This window comes from Prionailurus viverrinus, chromosome B4 (assembly GCF_022837055.1).
Source record: "Prionailurus viverrinus isolate Anna chromosome B4, UM_Priviv_1.0, whole genome shotgun sequence".
NCBI lineage: Eukaryota > Metazoa > Chordata > Mammalia > Carnivora > Felidae > Prionailurus > Prionailurus viverrinus.
This window is the reverse complement of record NC_062567.1, coordinates 100655886-100678370: the sequence shown is the minus strand read 5'-3', so window position 1 is coordinate 100678370 and position 22485 is coordinate 100655886. Positions and strand designations below refer to the sequence as shown.

The 22485-nt window shown below is 37.1% G+C and overlaps 1 protein-coding gene across 3 annotated transcripts in view; it reads right to left on the bottom strand.

The window, feature by feature from the left end:
• Positions 1-21956, bottom strand: part of OTOGL (otogelin like) — a 140529-nt gene extending 118573 nt beyond the window's left edge. For all 3 annotated transcript variants that reach the window (XM_047866501.1, XM_047866502.1, XM_047866503.1), the window contains exons 1-8: positions 21877-21956; positions 20739-20778; positions 19731-19779; positions 14960-15026; positions 13215-13313; positions 11506-11660; positions 7358-7479; positions 2602-2807 (exon numbers count right to left, since the gene is read on the bottom strand). In XM_047866501.1, coding sequence (XP_047722457.1) covers positions 2602-2807; positions 7358-7479; positions 11506-11660; positions 13215-13313; positions 14960-15026; positions 19731-19779; positions 20739-20778; positions 21877-21952 — 814 coding nt within the window. In that variant the 5' untranslated portion in view covers positions 21953-21956. The remainder of the gene's footprint in view (positions 1-2601; positions 2808-7357; positions 7480-11505; positions 11661-13214; positions 13314-14959; positions 15027-19730; positions 19780-20738; positions 20779-21876) is intronic.
• Positions 21957-22485: the final 529 nt, after the last annotated feature.

Sequence of the window (22485 nt, the reverse complement as noted above, 5' to 3'; positions counted from 1 at the left end):
CACCTTGTGCCCTCATTGTAAAGTTAAGAAAATTCCAACAGTCTTATAGGATGGTGTAAGGGTTGGAAATAATATAGCTACATGCTCCTATTAACTGTTATTGTAAATAGTATCAAGGAATATTATTGCTGACAAAACAGCCCCCATTTTTAATGGCTCACTGAAATTAGCTTCATGACTTAGAATAAAGATATGTACATCATCATACATGATAAAAAAAATTTTCCAAGTTTTTATTCAACTTTTATAAACTCTGTTCACAGAATAATTTTTTTTTAATTTTTTTTTTAACATTTATTTATTTTTGAGACAGAGAGAGACACAGCATGAACGGGGGAGGGGCAGAGAGAGAGGGAGACACAGAATCGGAAGCAGGCTCCAGGCTCTGAGCCATCAGCCCAGAGCTCGACGCGGGGCTTGAACTCACGGACCGCGAGATCGTGACCTGAGCCGAAGTCGGAGGCTCAACCGACTGAGCCACCCAGGCGCCCCCACATTATTATTTTTTTAATTATTGTTTGGTAGTCAATGAATTAATTTCTTTTTTTTTTTAATTTTTTTTTCAACGTTTTTTATTTATTTTTGGGACAGAGAGAGACAGAGCATGAACGGGGGAGGGGCAGAGAGAGAGGGAGACACAGAATCGGAAACAGGCTCCAGGCTCTGAGCCATCAGCCCAGAGCCCGACGCGGGGCTCGAACTCACGGACCGCGAGATCGTGACCTGGCTGAAGTCGGACGCTTAACCGACGGCGCCACCCAGGCGCCCCTCAATGAATTAATTTCTATGAAGACTTGATGCAAAATATCTTTTGTCTAAAAGTAAGTAAGTTTGTCTCAAATGGGTTTGCATTACTAAAATATAAACCCAGAGAAGGGAGGAGTCTTTGTTTTCTTCACTGATGTATCACAAGCTCCTGTAACAGTGCTTGACACAAAGTAAATACCCAATTAATATTTGTTACATGACTTAGACTTCTATCTTAATTTAGCAAATTCACTAATTTATGGAGGCATTACAATTCCAGACTTCAAGCTATAATCACCAAGACAGTATGATACTGACACAAAAACAGACACATGGATAAATGGAACAGAATAGAGAACCCAGAAATGGACCCATAAAAGTCTGGCCAACTAATCATCAACAAAGCAGGAAAGAATAGCCAATGGAAAAAATTCTCTTCAGCAAATGGTGCTGGGAAAACTGGACAGCCACATGCAGAAGAGTAAAACTGGACCACTTTCTCACACCATACACAAAAATCAACTCAAAATGGATGAAAGACCTAAATGTAAGACAGGAAACCATCAAAATCCCAGAGGAGAAAACAGGCAACAACCTCTTTGACCTCAGCCACAGCAATTTCTTACTAGACATGTCTCCAGAGGCAAGGGAAACAAAAGCAAATGAACTATTGCAACCTCATCAAGATAAAAAGCTTCTGCACAGAGAGGGAAACAATCAACAAAACTAAAAGGCAACTGATGGGTTGGGAGAAGATATTTGCGAATGACACATCAGATAAAGGGTTAGTATCCAAAATCTATAAAGAATTTATCAAACTCAACACTCAAAAATCAAATAATCTGGTGAAGAAATAGGCAAAACACATGAACAGACACTTTCCCAAAAAAGACATACAGATGGCTAACGGACACATGAAAAGATGTTCAATATCACTCATTATCAGGGAAATTCAAATCAAAACCACAATAAGATACCACCTCACACCAGTCAGAATAGCTAAAATTAGCAACACAGTAAACAACAGATGTTGGTGAGGATGTGGGGGAAGGGGAACCCCTCTGCACTGTTGGTGGGAATGCCAACTGGTGACGCCCATCTAGAGAACAGCATAGAGGTTCCTCAAAAAATTAAAAATAGAACTACCCTACAATGCAGCAATTGTACTTACTAGGTATTTATCCAAAGGATACAAAAATGCTGATTCAAAGGAGCATGTTCACCCCAATGTTTATAGCACGGCTATCAACAATAGACAAATTATGTAAAGAGCCCAAATGCACACTGACTGATGAATGGATTAAGAAGAAAGACAAATATCATATGATTTCACTCGTATGCAGAATTTGAGAAACACAACAGATAAACACAGGGGATAGGAAGGAAAAATAAGATAAAAACACAGAGGGAAGCAAACCATAAGAGACTCTTAAATACAGAGAACAAACTGAGGGTTGCTGGAAGGGAGGTGGGCTGGGGGGTGGGCTAAGTGGGTGATGGGCATTAAGGAGGGCACTTGTTGAGATGAGCACTGGGTGTTATATGTGAGTGATGAATCGCTGGGTTCTGCTTCTGAAACCAATACTACACTGTATGTTAACTAACTTGAATTTAAATAAATAAATTTTTAAAAAGTATTAGGAAATGAAAAAAATGTAAACTACCTTATGGATTTCAAGAATGACACATATATATTTTCCTATTCAAGCTTCACTTAAAATCACTAGAGCAGACAAGCGATAGCTACCAATTTTACCTAACCGAGGACAAGTTGCACCCTTCTGTATACAAATAGCTGGCTCAGTGAAGGAAGAAGACCTCAGAAGTACCCCACATTTCTTCCACTCCACTTACCTTGCTGAATGATGAAATCATCAGATTGAATGTCATTGTAGTTTCCACATAAGCCACATGATTTCCCTTTATGCTCCTGAGACAGTTTGAGGTAAATTCCAGATATTCCGTCCCAAGCCAATGAAAAACCAAAAGAGGTTTTCACCAGAATATAGTCAGCTAGTTTCTCAATGAAAACCTGCCCAATAGTCTCAGGCAATGTTAAACTTGAAAAATAGAACAAAGGAAAGTTAAGCATTATGATGAGGAATCCATTATAGATGACCTATTTCCACACTGATAAAGATTTTACACATATAACTGAATGGTTCTTTCAACCAATCGAAAATACATTTCTGCTAAATATCAGTGATTTTATAAATCTGTAAAATAACTTTATTTAAACCAATGAGAGCTTAAATATATTTATTTTTTACTAGAGAGTTCAAGATAATCTAAAAATGCTGCTCAACAATTTTGAAGTAAGGACAAACAATGGTGAAAATACGGAAACACACTGAGCTCTGATTTTGTTTAATTTTCTTTTAAACTTGGCTGTAAGGAACTAAGAGCTTCTATCTCCAAACCAGCACCTTGGTGTAAGTCGCTGTTTTCCAAAAGAAAAATTTATGGGCATGATCAATTATAATTTACATATTTAATACTGTAAAGTTCATTATTGGGAATATAAAATACTTTGTCATATGGTATTACATAAGGGTTATATTCATAATTTTAAATTGGATATAATTAGACCTCTTTAAACAAGGGTCGCATTGACTATTTAAACTCCTAATCCAATGTCTAGTCTTTTCACTTTTCACAACCATGTACACATAGAAAGGATGTGGGGAAAATGACAGAACTGAAGATAACTGAGCAATGGACACTTTAAAAGCACAGTAAGTCACCTAAAATACTTTTGAAAGGTGACTGGACTCCTTCCACGAATATTACAGAAAAGAGCAAGTGTTAATAATTAAGAAAATGGAAGGAGGGGTGCCTGGGTGGCCAAGTCAATTGAGCATCCAACTCTTGATTTCAGCTCAGGTCATGATCCCAGGGTCATGAGACTGAGACCTGCATCAGGCTCGTCACTGAACATGGAGCCTGCTTAAGATATTCCCTCTCTCTCTCTCTCTCTCTCTCTCTCTCACTCTCGCTCTCTCTCTCACTCTCTCCCCCCCCAACCCTGCTCTTCTCCCTACTTGCACCCTCTCTCTCTCAAAAAAAACCGGGAAGGAAAAAGTCATTTTTACTAAAATAGTCATGCTAGTTGAGACTTATAACCTGTAATATGAGTGAGGAAGGAGGTTAGTAGGTATATCCACACATTTCTCTCAAAGGCTTCAAACTGGTGAGAGTTCCTTCCCAGAAAGAGCAAGTCCCATTGAACAAAAACCGTAAAACCAAACCTACTGGCTAACAAAGTGACAGTCCCTAAAGAAACCATTCAAAATATCTGCAACCGCTTGTACAGAGCTGTTTGCAAATAGTTTTTTTTTATGGAGAATTAGTTATAAGAATAGGAAAATAACTAAACTTTACATTGGGTAATAAATAAGACTCTAGTTAACTACAACCCTAATCTATTCTTATTAAAAATTATAAGAATGAGGGGGCGCCTGGGTGGCGCAGTCGGTTAAGTGTCCGATTTCAGCCAGGTCACGATCTCCCGGTCCGTGAGTTCGAGCCCCGCATCGGGCTCTGGGCTGATGGCTCAGAGCCTGGAGCCTGTTTCCGATTCTGTGTCTCCCTCTCTCTCTGCCCCTCCCCCGTTCATGCTCTGTCTCTCTCTGTCCCAAAAATAAATAAACGTTGAAAAAAAAATTAAAAAAAAAAAAATTATAAGAACGAGGGACGCCTGGGTGGCTCAATTGGTTAAGCCTCTGACTTCGGCTCAGGTCATAATGTCACAGTTGGTGAGTTCAAGCCCTGCATCCATCTCTGTGCTGACAGGTCAGAGCCTGGAGCCTGCTCTGGATTCTGTGTCTCCCTCTCTCCCTCTGTCCCTCCCCCATTCATACTCTGTCTCTCTTTCTCTCAAAGATAAGTAAACATTAAAAAAATATAAATTACAAGCATGAGAAATTCATATTAAATTCACATTAAAAGTCAGTATGAATAATATTGTTTAAGTTTGCAAGTTTATAAAAGCTATACTTGAAAAAAGTGAATCATGTTTTATAAAAGTATTTCATAGCTATAGGATGTTAAATGTATGGAGATAGAGTGGCTCGGTTGTGAGTATTTTTTGGTTTGATCATTTGTCATTTGATTCTTTCACAGAAAAGTTGATGAAATATACAATTTTTAAAAATAAAAGATTCCTAACTGTAATTACCCAGATGTCTATAACATAAAAGAATGCCACTAGAGATGGAGAATAATAGTAAAAATTAGATAATCTCCCATAAAATTAAGAAAAACTCCGTGCAACCTAGTCAGGAAACATTCACAATGCAAACAAAAATGAATGTACAAATTAACGCTGAAAATTATTCATGGGTTTATATGTACCAACACCCTTCATTTCACAGGTGAAAGAACCAAAGTCCAGAGCCTTACAGGGTTGATTTGATTTGATTTTGACAAATATTTCCCTAACACCTGCTTTGAATTAGGCCGTAGGCCAGATGCAGCATTATTATAAGCAACTTAGTCGAATAATAAGAAAATCATCCTCTTCCCATCATACAAATCATATAAATGCAATCTCTCATACAAATGGAAGTCCTCAAAGAAATATTTTCTCGAGATTTAACAAAGAGTTAGTATTCCTGAAAGTCTACTTGAATGGTGTTTTTGTTTTACAAAACGATAATTTTTTAAAGGGTCCATTATGTTACCCCAAATCCCATATAAGGAATCCTAAATAATTATTTAAATTCAGCTCCAAGAAATACATATGCAATTGCATTATATTCCCATTCAAATGGCTAAGCCTTCTTTTCTAAGAAAATGAGAAGTACAGAACCCAAATGATCAAGAAAATAAGCCTGAGAGAGGTGAGAGACTGCTTGGGGTCATCTGACTGTGACAAAACCAAGGTCAGTGCCTGCTGCCTGCTGCTTCATCCAAAACCCTTTATGCTATCACCTGCTGCCTCTTGAGGAATCTAAACTGAGAACAAAGTACATAGGGTGGTAAGGTCATTGTGCTGGAAAGAATCCCTAGGGTTCAAACACTTGCTAATGAATTCTAAATGACAGACAGAATTGTTCCATCCCACAATTTACATTTTCTGTCATAACTCAGCCAAGGAATATTTTAAATTGAGTATTTCTACAATTATTTAGATTGGAAGGTAGACTATTCCACAGTATTCCTACATTAAGTATAAAGCCTTTCTTCGAACTAATAAACACTCCTTCACCCAAAACTCTCAGATCTTCTTGTCAGCTAGGAAGGCAAAACTGGGAGTCTCTCTGATTTACCCAAGAAGACTAGTTATTTATTGGCTCTGAATCATTGTCAGAACACTAATGGAAAGTCTCAATTAATATCCAAACCTCATTCATACAAATTTGGAAAAGACTTCCAAAGGTTTAGTTTTATTTTAAGTTACGGCTAAGAAAGAAAGAAAGAAAGAAAGAAAGAAAGAAAGAAAGAAAGAAAAAGATTTAAGAAAGAGAACAAAAATAAGAGTTGAACTATGAAGATTTCTCCTGAATCTTTCTTAGAAAAAGGATGTGATAATCTCATTTCTATCTAATCAAACATAAGTGTATCCTGCACAGACATTAAGGAGGCTAAATTGGTTGGATTCCTGGTCACATGACTGGCCTTGGCGCTTGCTGAAGTCTTAATATCTGTATGTTATAACTTTAAGGTTGTTGTTTGAAAGAAATCCTCTCATCTCTTTTGCAATGCTGGTGGGAATGCAAACTGGTGCAGTCACTCTGGAAAATAGTATGGCGTTTCCTCAAAAAGTTAAAAATAGAACTACCGTATGACCCAGCAATTGATGGGTATATATCTAAAGGATACAGGTGTGATGTTTTGAAGGGGCACATGTACCCCAATGTTTATAGCAACAATCAATAATAGCCAAAGTATGGAAAGAGCCCAAATGCCCATTGACAGATGAATGGATAAAGAAGATGTGGTATAGATAGATAGATAGATAGATAGATAGATAGAGATAGATAGATATAGATAGATAGATAGATAGATAGATAGATAGATAGATAGATATACACAATGGAGTATTACTCAGCAGTCAAAAAGAATGAAATCTTGCCATTTGCAACAATATGGATGGAACTAGAGGGTATTATGTATGCTAAGCAAAGTAAGTCAGTCAGAAAAAGACAAATATCACATGACTTCACTCATATGTGGAATTTAAGATACAAAACAAATGAACATAAGGGAAGGGAAGCAAAAATAATATAAAAATGGGGGGAGGGCAAAGCATAAGAGACTCTTAAATACAGAGAACAAACTGAGGGTTGCTGGAAGGGCTGTGGAGGGGGGGTGAGCCAAATGGCCAAGGGGCATTAAGGAAGACACTTGTTGGGATGAGCACTGGGTGTTATACATAGGGGATGAATCACTGGAATCTACTCCTGAAACCATTATTGCACTATATGCTAACTAACTTGGATGTAAATTAAAAATTAATTAATTAAAAAACAAATACATAAATAAATAAACATAAAAAAGAAAGAAATTCTCTCTTCCTACTCTCCATAATTCACTTTCAAGCATGAGATGTTTGGAAATTCTATTAATTCATGGTGTTATTTTTATTATATCATTTATCACATCTTACCTGATTCCATTCTTTTTTATTTCATGCCCATAAATTCGAATTTCCTCTTGGTCTGAAAAGAACAAGCTGATTGACCGATAACAGTAATACACTGAACCATGGCACTTAGGGCTATTATGAACCTTAAAAGAGAAAAAAAAAAAAAAGAAAAGAAAGCATAGGAACCAGCAACAGATATGTAGGCCTTCATTCGAGTCACCAAAGCCACAATGCCTGTCTACAGTTCTACAGCACCATTAGTCCTATGACACTTCACAAAATTACAACTACATTTAGGATTTCCAAGAGAAAGATTTACCACAGAAATTGGACAGCAAAATTAACTCCATAGAGTACACATTAATTCAGCATATTTTTTAAATGATCTGACTCTTTACATGTTGAGTGTCAATATTCTAAAGATACATGGTATGTACTGGAATAAAATTAGGTCTAGGAAGAGGACAGTGGAGCACCACAAAAACACACATTTGTATTTTACATGTCCGTGTCATGTTAAAGAATCATGAAATGGAGCTCTACACAATGAAACACTTACAGATTGCAAAAAAGTGACTATAACCTCCGTAAAAATAAAATTGCTCCAAAAATAAAATAATATTTTAGGGAAGACAAATATTATTTCCCAAACCTTGATGGGAAAATTAGTTTATGAGGAAGGAAAGAAAGAAAGAAAGAAAGAAAGAAAGAAAGAAAGAAAGAAAAAAAAGAAAGAGAGAAAGAAAGAAAGAAAGAAAGAGGAAGGGAAAGAGGGAGTGAGGATAGAAGGAAGGAAGGAAGGAAGGAAAAAAGGAGGAAAGAAAAAAACAAGGAAGAAAAGAAAACAAGAAAGAAAAGAAAAGCAAAGAGAAGAAAAGGAAGGAGAGGAATGTTAGAATCTCTTGCCCCATTCCAATGTTAATTTCAAACATTCAAAAAGCAAAGTATAAAAATCTGACCACACTGAGAAGAAATTTATGGAGATAGAGAATTTGAAATTAAAAAAAAATTAGGGGGCACCTGGGTGGCTCAGTCAGTTAAACGTTCTACTCTTGGTTTCAGCTTGGGTCATGATCTAATAGTTCATGAGTTTGAGCCCCATGTTGGACTCTGCAAAGACAGTGCAGAGCCAGCTTGGGATCCTCCCTCTCTCCCTTTCTCTTTGCCCCTTTCCTGCTTACATCCTATCTCTCAAAATAAATAAATCAACTTAAAAAAACATTATTGATTGGAACATAGAAAATGTAGCAAACAAAAAATGGGGTAAATGCTAACTCTATACAAATGTACAAAGAATAGAAATTAAATAATAACTTATTGGGCTCAAGTCAAAACAATATTTATATGAATTCATAAAGGTATAATATGTAAATGACAATAATGTAAAAACCACATATCATTTAACCTAAGATGGTGCTATAACCCCATTAAGAGGAGGGAAGGAAAGTGTATGTGTGTCTGTGAGTGTGTGTGTGTGCATGCGTGTGTGTGTGCGTTAGGGGCAGGAAGGGTGATGTAACAAAGATGATTCCATCTTCCATAGTCAGAAATGAATGAGTAAATCCTAACTTGAAAGATAAAGAAATAATAGCATATTTTGGCATGTAAGATAAAAGCCTGAAGAAACAGCTTAAAGAGCTAGAGAAATTGCCTTTGGGGAGCCAGATTTTAGGTAGGGTTGGGAATGAAGGCAAACAGGGGCTACAGTTTTGCTTCACTGCCTTAGATGAATTTTTTAGACTGTATACATGTATTATTTTTATAAAAGTAAAATTATGGTGTGCCTGGGTGGCGCAGTCGGTTAAGCTTCCGACTTCAGCCAGGTCACGATCTCACGGTCCGTGAGTTCGAGCCCCGCGTCAGGCTCTGGGCTGATGGCTCAGAGCCTGGAGCCTGTTTCCGATTCTGTGTCTCCCTCGCTCTCTGCCCCTCCCCCGTTCATGCTCTGTCTCTCTCTGTCCCAAAAATAAATAAACGTTGAAAAAAAATTAAAAAAAAAAAAGTAAAAGTAAATTTAAAAAGAAAAAGAAAAGGATTGGGAATATGAAAAAGGATATATGCATAAAGATGTTTATCAATTTATCTATTAAAATACTGAAAAAAATTTTGAAAACCTAAATTTCTAAAACAGGGCATAAGTAAATAATTTGAGTATTCCACAAATTGAAACAAATACAGCTAAAAAAAAATTGGGTTTTAAGAATACTTGACGTGGAAGAAAGTTCTTCACATAATATCAGGTGAAAATCTAGGACAGAAAATTATACATAGTATGATTTCAAGATTATAAATGTGTTTAAAAGTCACAGACAAAAGTGTAGGAGAAAATATATGAAGCCATTAGCAATGGTAACTCTTACTGATATTTCTATTTTTTTAGACTTCTCTGAAATTTTCAAGTTCTCTACAAGAGAAGTGAACTACTTCTATAATCAGGGGAAAGATGACATTTAAAGCAAATGGATTTGTTGACTTGAAAATTTTCCACCATCCAAGACAGAGCCAAGTAGAAACAATATTAACTCTGGGAGCACAGTTTAGCACTGTGTGTTATTAACAAAGGACAGAGTATCTAGTTGACACTTTATTCTTCAAAGGAGTGAGACCCTGGACAAGAACATTTCAATGAGGGAGTCAGAAGGTGTTTAAGTGATAAACCCAGAGAAAGAGTGGAGGAGTAACAGACAATAAGTGACTGAAAATAGGAGCCCTGTAAATACCGAAGATGCATGCCACTAACTTCCCTATCTAAGGAGACATGGGAATTTTTTTATCTTTAAGCCCGGTAAGTTAACTTTCAATAGACTTCATTTCCTTTCTGGGTCACAAGGATTTGTTGTTCTTAAAAAGCTTCAGGGCCTACTTTTTAATATTTGCATCACCTAGGAGAGGAGGAGAATTTTGGCAACTCTAATGTAAGTTAGAAGGGAAGCAGGAATTGAAACAAATAATGCCTATGAAGAGTTTTAGCTTTTGAACAGGATAGCACAGCAGTTTCCTGACTGTGTTTTGAGATAGCTGGAAATACAAGGGAAGATGGTGAGGCAGGGAAAGAGGTCCCTGACTTTATTGGTTCAACTAAAACCCCTCTGCAGCTTGTGTTTTTTTTTTTAATTTTTATTTACTTTTGGGAAAGAGAGAGTGTGCACATGCAGGGGAGGGGCAAAGACAGAGGGAAACACAGAATACAAAGCAGGCTCCAGGCTCTGAACTGTCAGCACAGAACCTGACTTGGGGCTTGAACTCACAAACCATGAGATTATGACCTGAGCCAAAGTCAGATGCTTAACTGACTGAGCCCCCCAGGTGCCCCTGTGCTTGAATTTCTCTTAAGAATTCTTCCAAATCAGAGCACTTGGGGGGTTCAGTCATTTAAGCATCTGACTCTTGATTTTGGCTCAGGTCCTGATCTCACGGTCGTGAGATCAAGCCCCGCATCAAGCTCAGCATGGAACGTGGAGCCTGCTTGGGATTCTCTCTTTCCCTCTCTCTCTGCTCCTCCTCCACTTGTGCTATCTCTCTCTCTCACTCTCTCTCTTTCTTTCAAAATAAACAAAGTTATAAAAAATAGAATTTTTCTGAATCAAGAGTTCTTCAACTAAGCACTAACTCTCTGAGCTCAATCCTGTAGTATGAATCTACCTAGTAATTAGCTGCCTGCCTCCATGCCTCGAGCCTGTGCTTATGTGCTCTGTTTCCTGAATGCCCATCTCGGGCTCATACCAAAGGGCAACTTTGAGAAACATTAATCCAGGTGTACCTCACACTGGAAGTGTCAGGAAGGAAATGTGTATGAGCAATTTGGTTGGTGCCTAAACCCACTCCCTCTTCAAAACATTCACATCAAATCTGAAGAATAAGAACATTAACTGGAGTTGATATAATTTGACATCTGTGAGACAGACATTCTGCATTGCCTGCAATTCTCTCCCACCTGGATCCAAACCCTTCTTCTCCCAGTCCAAGGCTCCATCTCAATAGAATATACCCAATTTAGCTACATATTTAGTCCATTCCAGTAAGAACCAATCCCTCTCCTTCCCCAGTCAGAGCCCTAAGTATGCATGCTATGATTATTATACATTTTCCATCATTTGTCCTGTACTTTAAAAATACAGACTTGCCAGAAAAAAAAATCTTTAAGTTAATTATGTCCTAGGATCACCTACCCATACAGTGTACTGAGGCTCCAAATTACCACAGTCCTTTGCAAAGATGTAAGAACAGTTTCCTGGGAAATAATAGTAAATGCCATCAAAGGTTTCAAAGTGGTACTGTCCCCAGGTTTTGCAAATCCCATCTCTGCCATTGCCCATATTTGGCACTGAAAAGAAATAGGATCATATTTAGTAGAATAAAATAAATTACACCCTGTTTCTGGCAGGATTCAGTTATGGTAGGTGACTCTAATTTTCAGTAAAATAAATATTTCCCTTTGGCAGTCAGTATCACAGAAAAAAATAACTAACATAAAATTATGAGTTGCTCGCAAAACTGTTAAACTCTCCTGAAGGAAAACATGGTCTCCAAGCTGTTTTGAAGAAAGGATTTATGTTAGAAAATTCCTTAACTTTTGCTTTTAAAGGAAGACTCTGGAAGAAGAGAAGAGTGGGAAAAATGATACAGTAAAAGAAGGTAACAGTGATAAAACAAATATAATGCCTCAGAAAAGAAAGAAATGTCCCCATTGAGTGCCCTAAAAATTTGCATGAACAGCATTAGAGTATTCCAGACTCTGCAATTTTTAAAAAAATATATCTTAATACTGTCCACAGAGAAAAATAACCACTGGCAAAAGAAAAATCATGTTTATATGTCTGAGACCTAGGGATGGGGAGCATTAGTCATCCAAAGTATGCTGGAACTTAGGAATCCATGACCTCAGACTGACCAAATTTTAAGCAACTATCATCTTAAATTGTACAACTGCATCTTCACTGTTCTCATGTCTTCCTCCCTTTGTCCCCTTGTGGATAATCCTCTATTCTATTTTGATTTTCTAGACCCTTCCCTCTAGAATAATATGGAAGGCAATGACCTTTACAGAGCACTCAGTGTATAACATTTTAACACATGCTATAGGGAACATAGAGATAAGGCACGATCATTGTGCCTTTTCTTTGTAATTTTACCTAAATTTATTAGCCTTGGCCAACTTTGGCCTTTACAGGAAAATAACACAGAGTGATTCATTACTCAGACTTCTCTGACAGTATGCCTTGCCTCTGTTGCATATTTTCATAGAATCTTATACTTTCTTTTATAGCATGTGGTACAAGTATAATTAATGTGTATCCATTGTGCATCAGTCCCTTCCTCTAGACTGTAACCTCCAGAAGGGCAGAAACATGTCTATATTGCTCACTATTGTAGCCCCAGTGCCAGGCCTGGGATTTAATAGACATTCCATAAATACTCATTAAACAAATTAATATCTATCATTGTTGATGTCAGACCTTATCCTAGACACTGTGGATAAAAATATTTTTTAAAAACCCTCTGCCTTTGAAGAGCTCTCAAAATTGTTTCTATTTTATGTACAGAATGTCCAGTTAATTCAAAGTCAAAAAGAATGAGGGCTCCAAATAACAAATCTGATTTATAAAACAACAGAGAAATGAATAAGAACATAGTTTAATGGATTAATATAATGTAAAGTGAAAAAAAGGCTGGAGGAAGTTGTAGAGATCAGTGATAAAGGAAAGTGGACATACCTATTTTCTTTTACATTGTTTCTAAATTATAGGAATGAATTATGGACACTCTAGTTAGTATGTAATATGATTGTCCCAATCCCCAGTGGCTGAACACTTACATAGCAAATTAACCTTAAAGTTCCCCTCGACTTGTAATTCCCTCAAGCATCCCTGAAACTTACCAATCTGGCACCGTGTCCCAAGTGCCTGAAATATTTGACAGTCACATGTACCAGTCTTAGAACAGAAAGCTCCATTAAGACATTCATGAGGACAAGAACCTGACAGGCAAAAAAAATAAGTTATCTTCTGGCGTGCCTCCGTTCTTATAAACATAAAATGTCAAGATTTAGCTTGGACTAACTGTAACCATTATTAATTCAAACAGAACCCTGGGCCTCTTGCCTTGATGAGCTAAAGAATTAAGCCTGTCAAGTCTCTATCTAGTTCATTTCATTATGTGTGCTGTGAAACAAGAAAGACAGGATTTCACATCTCAAACCACCCTGAGAGCAAAGGTTAGCTTCCTTCAAGCAATTGAAAGGTCAAGTTCCCATGTAAGGAATCCCTGTCCCAGATGATGAGAACCAGAAATGCACAAACTTCAGATGATTCTATTGACGGAGTTTGGCCCTGGCTGCACGTCCAATGGTCTCCGTCTCCAGGAGCAAGTATATTAAAGAATAGCGTCCCTCATTAGCTCGAGGGATCAGGTGAAGCATTAAAAAACTCAAATGGAAGCTCCCATTTTTGAAGAGAAGAATTAAATATTTCATCCAAAGTGTGTGTATTAATTAATCTTCAGGCTCCATTACAAATAATACATTCTTCCTGACTCATACTTAACTTTAATGGGTATAAACCAAAGTCATGGCCGGCCTTCACCAAAAATGCTCTTTTTCATGGAAAGAAAAATTGCCCCAAAGGATTATGCTGAAAAGAGGAAGCAAGAAACTATGAGCTACTGAGTATGTTTTTAAAATGCAAATGAATCACAGTGAAAATTTTTCCTCTAAAAAGGAGAGAGGACAAGGAGTAATTGGCAATTTTCAAGCAGGAAGAATTTAAGTAACACATCAAGAGAACGAGAAGACATCTCTGAGTCACCATAAAGAAGTACTACAGATTGAGCCTTTCAGGAATATGTTAAGGTCATCGAAGGCAGTTAACGAACTGTGATGAATTGACCACCATTCTGACAAAGTCAAGAATAAGAAAATCCTATTATTATTCCACTTTTAAGATCCATCAATTTAAAGTCTTTTTACATTTAAAGACCTACAATTCTCTCTCCAACTCTTAACTGAGGGAAAATGAGCTGTTTCCAATTGATTTTGATTGATCCACTGATCAAGGTAAAGTCATGTTTTCACAAATTTAAATGCAGTTTTTTCCCTATAAATTTTATCTTAGAACACAATCTTAACATTTTTACAATAAATAAATATCAAATAAATAAATAAATATCTAGACAAACAAATGTATCTCCTTCAGAAATTTATTTACAACCCTGTTTATTCTCCTGGCTAGCCAAAATTAGCCAGGAATAGTTGCTATTTTAAATAAAAGGAAAAGTTGGAATTCAATTTCAAACTATCATCAGCATTATGCTTAATGGAAATGCGAAGTGGGTAAGCCAGAATAAAGATGTCAGGGAATCAAGGAACAAGTAAATGACTCACAAAGAAATTTGCTGATACCCAGTGATATCTTTCCTGATCACATAGCTATCAGCTTCGTCTAATTGTTTAACCCTGCTAATTTACAAAAATAATTCAAATTTCTACATAAAGTGAACTTAACTATTACTATTATTACCACCTTGGCTCAGTTTCCTTCATGCATTAAATGGCAATAGTTAATTCAATGTATTTCTCAAAGGGGTCTTTTAAGAAAGCAAACAGAAAAACATAGGCGTGACACCAACCTTTTATTTTGCTCTCACCCCAATTAATAGCTTCATGGAAGAAATATCTTGGAGATGTTGCTTCAAACTTGGAGAGAAAGAAATAAGAAATCAAAATAGTTAAATTATTTAATTTGAGCCAAACAAGCAAATTAGAAACTCTGGGGAAATAGTTACAGATACAGCAATTATAAAGTGCTGACTCTGTGTCCTTGACTTATGGAGGCATCTCGATGAGGCAGAAAGGGCTCCTCGGATTGTGGTTAGAGGATGTGACTTCAAGCACAGCTGGTTTTACCTGACTTGGGTAAGTCTTTCTCCTCTTTGAGCTCAGTTCTTCTCCTGCCTCCCTCTCCTCTTTGGAAAAGAGCCTGAGTGGAGTCTAATCTTTGCATTAACTGACTGCTTTGCCTACAGAAGTAGCTCTTCTCTGATATTTCCAAGTGCAGATCGATCTGGAGAAAATGCATGCGGCTGATGGACCAACAGACGAGGACCTGCAGAGCCATTTGTGAAGACACCATCCACAGAAGCTTCTGCTTTGGCACTGTGTGTCACCCTCCATCTCCAAAGAACTGACACTTTGAAGTTCATAGGCCATTTAAGTATATCTTTTTATAGACCCCCAGCCACTTTAAGGTAATGGTTAAGAGTATGAATTATGGAATCAGACAGACCTGGATTAGAGTCTTGATTTTGCTATTACATAGACATAGGCAAGTTTCCTACGTTCTTAAAAAAAAAAAAATGTTTCTTAACCTCTTCGTGTCTTCTTTTACTTGTCTGTAAAATGGGAATAATGGCATCTACTTAATTGTGCTGTTATGACAATAGATTAAAATGATGTATGTAAAAAGTCCACCATAGTGCCTCACACATAGACACCTAGCAATAAAGAGATTTATATTTACGTAAGAAACCCAGATAAAACCTTAAGATTTTTGGAGGTCAATATAGCTTATAAGCAAATAATTGTAGTTTACTAGGCCTAATCTCTTAAGGGTTTTTATTCAAAGTCAATGATAATTTAGTGTATGGTCTGAGGCAATGTCCTTTCCAATAATAGCATTTCTACGTTCACCAGAAGAACACATGCTCCCAAAATTTTCCACATAACTGTCAAATCGAATACTAGATGTTGTTAGAAAAACTGGAAAGGTTGACGGACAAGAAGAAAGTGGGAAGAGGGAATGTGACTTCAGGTACAAAGTCCTACCTCAACAGATCCTGGTCTCCTTCCTACATGCAGTTTTATTTTGGCATTTTCCAGTGAAGACTTGTTCTTTTAATACCCACACCTGCCCCATTCCAGGAAAGAGGACTCCCACACTCTTTCTCACACTTCAACACTCCTTTCTAAACTCCTTGAGCCACACTATGCCTCCAATTCCATTATTTCCTGTTCTCATTCTTCCCTGGTTTTATCCTCACTGCTCAATCTCCCCATTTTGCCATTGCCTCTGTCTTCACACTAAGTTAAATTCACAATAGTCTGTGACTTTGATTACCCCAAGACAGCAAGTTTTTATTCTCTCTGCAGCCGTAATGTTTCCAACTGTCCGCATCTAACATAGCCACCAATATTCCTGGGCACCAAAATCTTCTTACTTCAGCTCCAGTGAATTATCTCTGATGCTCACTAACATTGTCTACTGGTTTCAACTCTGACTCATACAGGCTTATAACCTTGAACAAATTATTTGAAAAAAAATTTTTTTTCAATGTTTATTTACTATTGAGAGAGCGAGAGAGTGTGTGAGTGGAGGAGGGGCAGAGAGAGAGGGAAACACAGAATCTGAAGCATGCTCCAGGCTCTGAGCTGTCAGCACAGAGCCCAACATGGGGCGCAAACTCAAGGACCGTGAGATCATGACCTGGGCCCAAGTCAGATGCTTAACCAACTGAGCCACCCAGAAGCCTCTTGAACAAATTATTTAACCTCCTCATCCTCAGTTTCCCAATCTATAAAATGGAATAAGAGTAGAATTGTATTAAATACAATGGGATAAGGAAAGCACAAAGAGCAGTGCCAGGCATAGAACAAGGGTTGTAAACAAGTTACCGATTTTTATTACTAGACAAAAACTGAATGCACCAGACAAGAAAGATCAAGCCTTTTTTTTTTCTCCATATCCTTTCACTTAACTTAGGGTATATATACTCCATGGAAACTACAAGTGCTTAGCACACTGGCCTCCTCATTACGGAAGCATCCTAATTACCACACATTCCCTGCATCACACTACATTTCACCAGTGCTAAGACAAGACACATACATAGCTTTTACCTTTTTAACTAACCTGAACTCAGAATGGAATCTTACACTTACAATGGAGAGCATTTTATTTTTAAGTCATATAAATAATGGCAAATAATTGATGGTGTCAGATTCAATGAATAAGTTACACAGAAATGACTTCTTTTTAAATTTTTTTTAATGTTTATTTATTTCTGAGATAGAGACAGAGCATGAGTGGAGGAGAGGTAGAGAGAGGGGGAGACACAGAATCCGAAGCAGGCTCCAGGCTCTGAGCTGTCAGCACAGAGCCCGACGCAGGGCTCGAACTCACGAACTGTGAGATCATGACCTGAGCTGAAGTTGTACTCTTAACTGACTGAGCCACCCAGGTGCCCCAGAAATGACTTCTTTATAGTCTTACCTTCATTAGAATTTAGAATCTAGGCAATAGGCACTGCTATTCATGTTATGTCTCTAGCGTGGTCCCTGGTATGTCGTCAAAAAATAACGATGAAACTGAAAACAAGCATAATTCAAATGGGAATGATCTGCCTCCCCAGCCTTGTTTAGAACTATGACTATAAAAGATTTTGGGGGAGCCTGGGTGGCTCAGTCAGTTGAACGTCCAACTCTTGATTTCAGCTCAGGTCATGATCTCACTGTTTGTGCTGGCAGCACGGAGCCTGCTTGGGATTCTCTCTCATCCTCTCTGAAAGGGACCACCACCAAGACTGAGCCCCCAAACCCCTCCTTTCTACACTCTGGGATTTTCTCCCTTCCTGGTCCCACTTTTCTTTCTCCCTTACTTGTGTACTTCCCAAATAAATTGGCTGTACCTAAGTCTCTCAGCACCTGCTTTCAGGAGAAGATTTCTGAAACGTAAGGCAAGTGCAAAAGAAGTCCAGGCAGTGGGTGCATACGTTCACATAACTGATACAAGATGATAGCCCATTCTTCCTCCTTGCTGATAACATCCCCACAGGAGGATGGGAAGCACAGAGAAACAGAGGTTTGTGTCTACCCTTTCTTTGCTCATCCTTCATCTCATTGCCAACATATTCCTGAATCCTTACTCTCACAAGTATCTATCCATCGATGCTCTGTCTTCCTAGAGCAGAAGTTATGAATCAGTGGGCAAGACTGGACTTATGACGGATGAAATTTCATGCAGCGCATGATGATGACCTCACTGCCCTTCTTCAGCATTTCTTCTTTTAAAACCTGTTCAGATGTTAAACAGGTTCTCTCTAAATGGGAAACCAACACAAGTAAGTGTGCTCCTCACTTATTAACCACAGGTAACTCCTTTGGGGTAAATACACAAATTCTAAAAATACCTAAATGGACAATAGTATAACCCTATCCACAGGTCACTTCATGGGACAACTTTGGGGTCTATTTCACAAATTTTTGAAACTAGTAGGTTCACCAATATGCATTTTTTTCTCAAAATGGATTTTCTACTGAGTCATGCTAATGTCTTTCTGTGGTTTACATGGTCAACTGACAAACATGTAGTTAAATTTCTCAGAGAAACATCATTTTAACCACTTCACATGATGCATAAGTATTTAAGTACACAAAACACTCTTTTTAAGGGGGAAAAAAGTGTTTCCATTCCAAAGACAATCTTTTGCCCATCTCACTACAAAAAAAAAAAAGATTTCTGAATAAATTAGTTCTGTCCTCTAAATTGACACAAATGGCCTATCAAATCCATCTTCAGTTCTCTTTAATTAACACCAAAACATGTAAAAATTCAGGCATTTACCAGAAAATACTAGCAGAACTGATTGCAATTCAGATTTTGACAAAGGCCTCCTTGAATATATAAGTCGTTCGCTATACAAATATTCAAATCACATTACTTTCCCATGAATACCTTTAAGTTAGGATTCTCTATTTTACCACCCATCTTTTATAGAGAAATATTTTTTAAATCCACCTATTTGAACATTCCAATCATAGTTTGCAAATATTGTAATTATGTTACCCCAAATCCTTTATATAAGGGGACCCAAGCAGAAGGGCCTCCTCAGATTCAGTGCTACCTGCCCTCCAAAAATAGAGGTCACCTCTCCAGAGGTGTCTGTCATCAAGATTTGTCAGACAATATAAAAGCTGTCTGTCAGGACATCAGGACACCTCTGATGCCTTTTTGCAAGTACTTAACTCAGATCATGTAGACCTCTCTCTGCCCCTGTTCACTTGTATTTGTTTGATTGCATCACCCTGCTATCGTGCTTAATTTTTAAAATGATTAAAAATTTCTGGCATGTAGATGAGATTCAATCTCCCACACATGCTGTGAGCCTATCAGTAGGTAACTGAGGTAAATGGCAAAAAAGCACTCTACTGAACAAGTAAACGTGAACTAAGCATGAATTTGAGGGTTGTAGAAAAGCAGTAGAGAAGTTACTTTGCCTCTTCTCCTTCCTGTCTTGTTTTTAGCATTTTTTCCCCTTCACAAAGGTCTCATTGTTGAAGTGACAGCAGAGTCTCGAAGCAGAATGGATTATTTCTCTGCCTCTTTCCATCTGAGGCATAACCTACCTGTGCTGCTAAAAGAGCTCTTTTCTGTCGATTTTCATTAAACCCGTTTCTGGAAGAAAACAAAAAGAACTTGTATAGTCAAAGGCCCCTAGGCAACCTGAACAAGCCTTTCCCAAGAGAGAGCTGATGTTTTCCTCCTGATTTCCATCACTTTATCAAAGAGGTCTTTCTTGGTTTAACATTTAAAAGGTCCCCCTCCCCTTTTGGAGGGGTTAGATTTGGGTGGCGGTGCTGTATCGTTTTACAAAATTCAAGAGTGTCCCCAAATCTCTCCGGTCTCTGATGTAAACTGAATTTTAGGAAGGAACTTGAAGATAGAGAAGTAAACAAAATAGCGTAATATCGTAACACCAACACACGATATTTTCTCCACATGACCATAAAACCCGTGAGTTAAGTATTCGCCAAGAGCACATTCACTTTTTCCAGACATGATATTCACTTCTCTCCCTTTCCATGTCATAAAGCACAGATTAACATTAGTGTGAATAAGCACATCAATCTGTGATTTATCAAAATCAAATGAGGAATAGAATTCTGCTTTCCGTCAAGCAGATCGGTTTAGTTCAAAAAGTGATTTTCATTATTTAGTGCTAGAACAATTTTATTTTTATCATTAAAAATTGTTTTACTCTATGCTAAGATATAGCATGATTATAATCAACAATGTATATTAATAATACTATAAAAGGGGGGATTATTGAACATAACTTCTTTATAAATCTTTGAAGTGAAAGTATTATCTCCTTAGTATCTACATCATTGGACCCCACCAAAAACTCATCTTATAATTAAAATGAAAGGAAAAACTTTTTCTTCATAAATAGGGAGATGAATGCCTGAGAATTTTTAATTTGTGGAAATATTTTAAAGAACTACATCTCATGCCCTTATTTTGTAAAATACTTAGTTTATTTTTTTTTCAAAAGCAGATACATTTATCTGCTGAGCTCTGCTCATTCCCATTAACTTATGTTTTAGAGGACAGAAAGAACAAGAAGTACTCACTTAGATACTTTCGCCAAGATGGATGATGCACAAATATATCCTGCCAGAGATAAATATACACGTATAAGAATGGGGAACAAATTATCCATATATGGAGGTCATATGTTCTGGTTACTAAACAAATCATTGTAACCTAAATTCTAAAACTTAGTCTGAGTTTTGCTGGGAGTTATTTTGCATTTTCTAGAGGATGTTGAGCAGCAAATTCCCCTGTGAGTCATCAAAGTAACTGGTAATCCAGACAGAAGGAACAGTGTACCTAGATTTGTAGAGACATCATAAATACAGTGGGAGAAGCACTAGATTTGGAGTCAGAGCTCCAAATTTTAGTCTTGGTCCTACCACTTAGCAAATGCCAAGTTTAAGCAAGAGAGCAAACACATAAAAAAAAATGATGGTGTTGGACAAGTCCATCTTTAAAGTCTCCTCCAGCTGTCAATACTCTATGACATTTTCTCCTTGGAATTTCTGTCACTACAAGGACTGAAAGATTGAGTCCATGACCCTCTAGTCTTATGTTTCAGTAATTTCTCTCACTTCCCCTACAAGCTTCAAAATATACAGCTCTTTTCAGGATTAAAAACTAATAAGTGGATGTAAATAAATGCTTTCTCCATGAAAATATTCTATACGAATTAATTTATAAATAAAGTTGTTATAAAAATCATTGAAAATCAATTTTTAGCCCCAAATGTTAAAGTCCTTCTTACAATAACTGTTCACCATTCTTGGGTTGATGGCATGAAGAAAGTTTAGGTAATCTTTTTCTCTTTATTTATTATAAAATTTCAAATGTTTAAGTTATATCGACAACCATTTTAAATCCTCTTTTAGAAAAGAAAAAATTAGGAAAAAAAAGAAAAGAAAAAATTAGAATCAGAATTTCTTCCAGTATAGTTACTTATGATAATAAAAGCATGATTTTAACATCTGAAGAAAAGACACAAATAAAAACTAAAGTCCCAAAATTATCTACATTACCAAGAACTTTGAAAAAGATGATCTGGGGGGTCATTTAGTATCTATTCATTCCAGTGACTTCAAAGTGCCTTCCAGTGTAAGGGAAAACTGTTCGTATCAGTTGCAAGAGAGACTAACACACAATAAAATCAGGTAAAAATTTCATATAACTTCTTACCTTGTAATGACAACAGTAAATGAAGCAAGAATATACTCCGAGGTATCATTAAATTGAGTTTCCTCACAATGTTCATTTCAGTGGAGCCTTTCTCCCTGAAATGCAACCAAATTGTTGGTCTTTACTATGATGGCATCTTAGAAGTTGGCGCATTCGTCGAGTGCTCAAATTCTTATAAATATAACTTTGTAACAACGTAATTCAAAAGGAAATTCCAGTCTTTCTAACTACATACAGCATCTGAAGCTTTAGAGCTTGCAGGCAACTCTTTGGCTGAGTCTCTCATTAGTGATGCATGGCAGCTGCTTACCTGAGCCCGTATTAGTTACACCCTACCCTGCTGCACATCATACTCCTTTTTGGCCTATATTAGTCTTTCACAACTTCTAAATAAGACAGCAGCATCAAACCCACAAAAAGCCTGTTGTTATCTCCTGATGTCACAGAAGATAACCATGATTCCTGATTGTTGATCTGTTATGTGTGTTTTATTCACAATAAATAATTACCTGTCCTTTGAGAAAAAAGGGTGAAATAAAATCGTATCAATTGTTTCTAGAATGTCTAGATGTTCTCGTAACGTTTTCTTTAGAAGTGAAAAGTAAACTA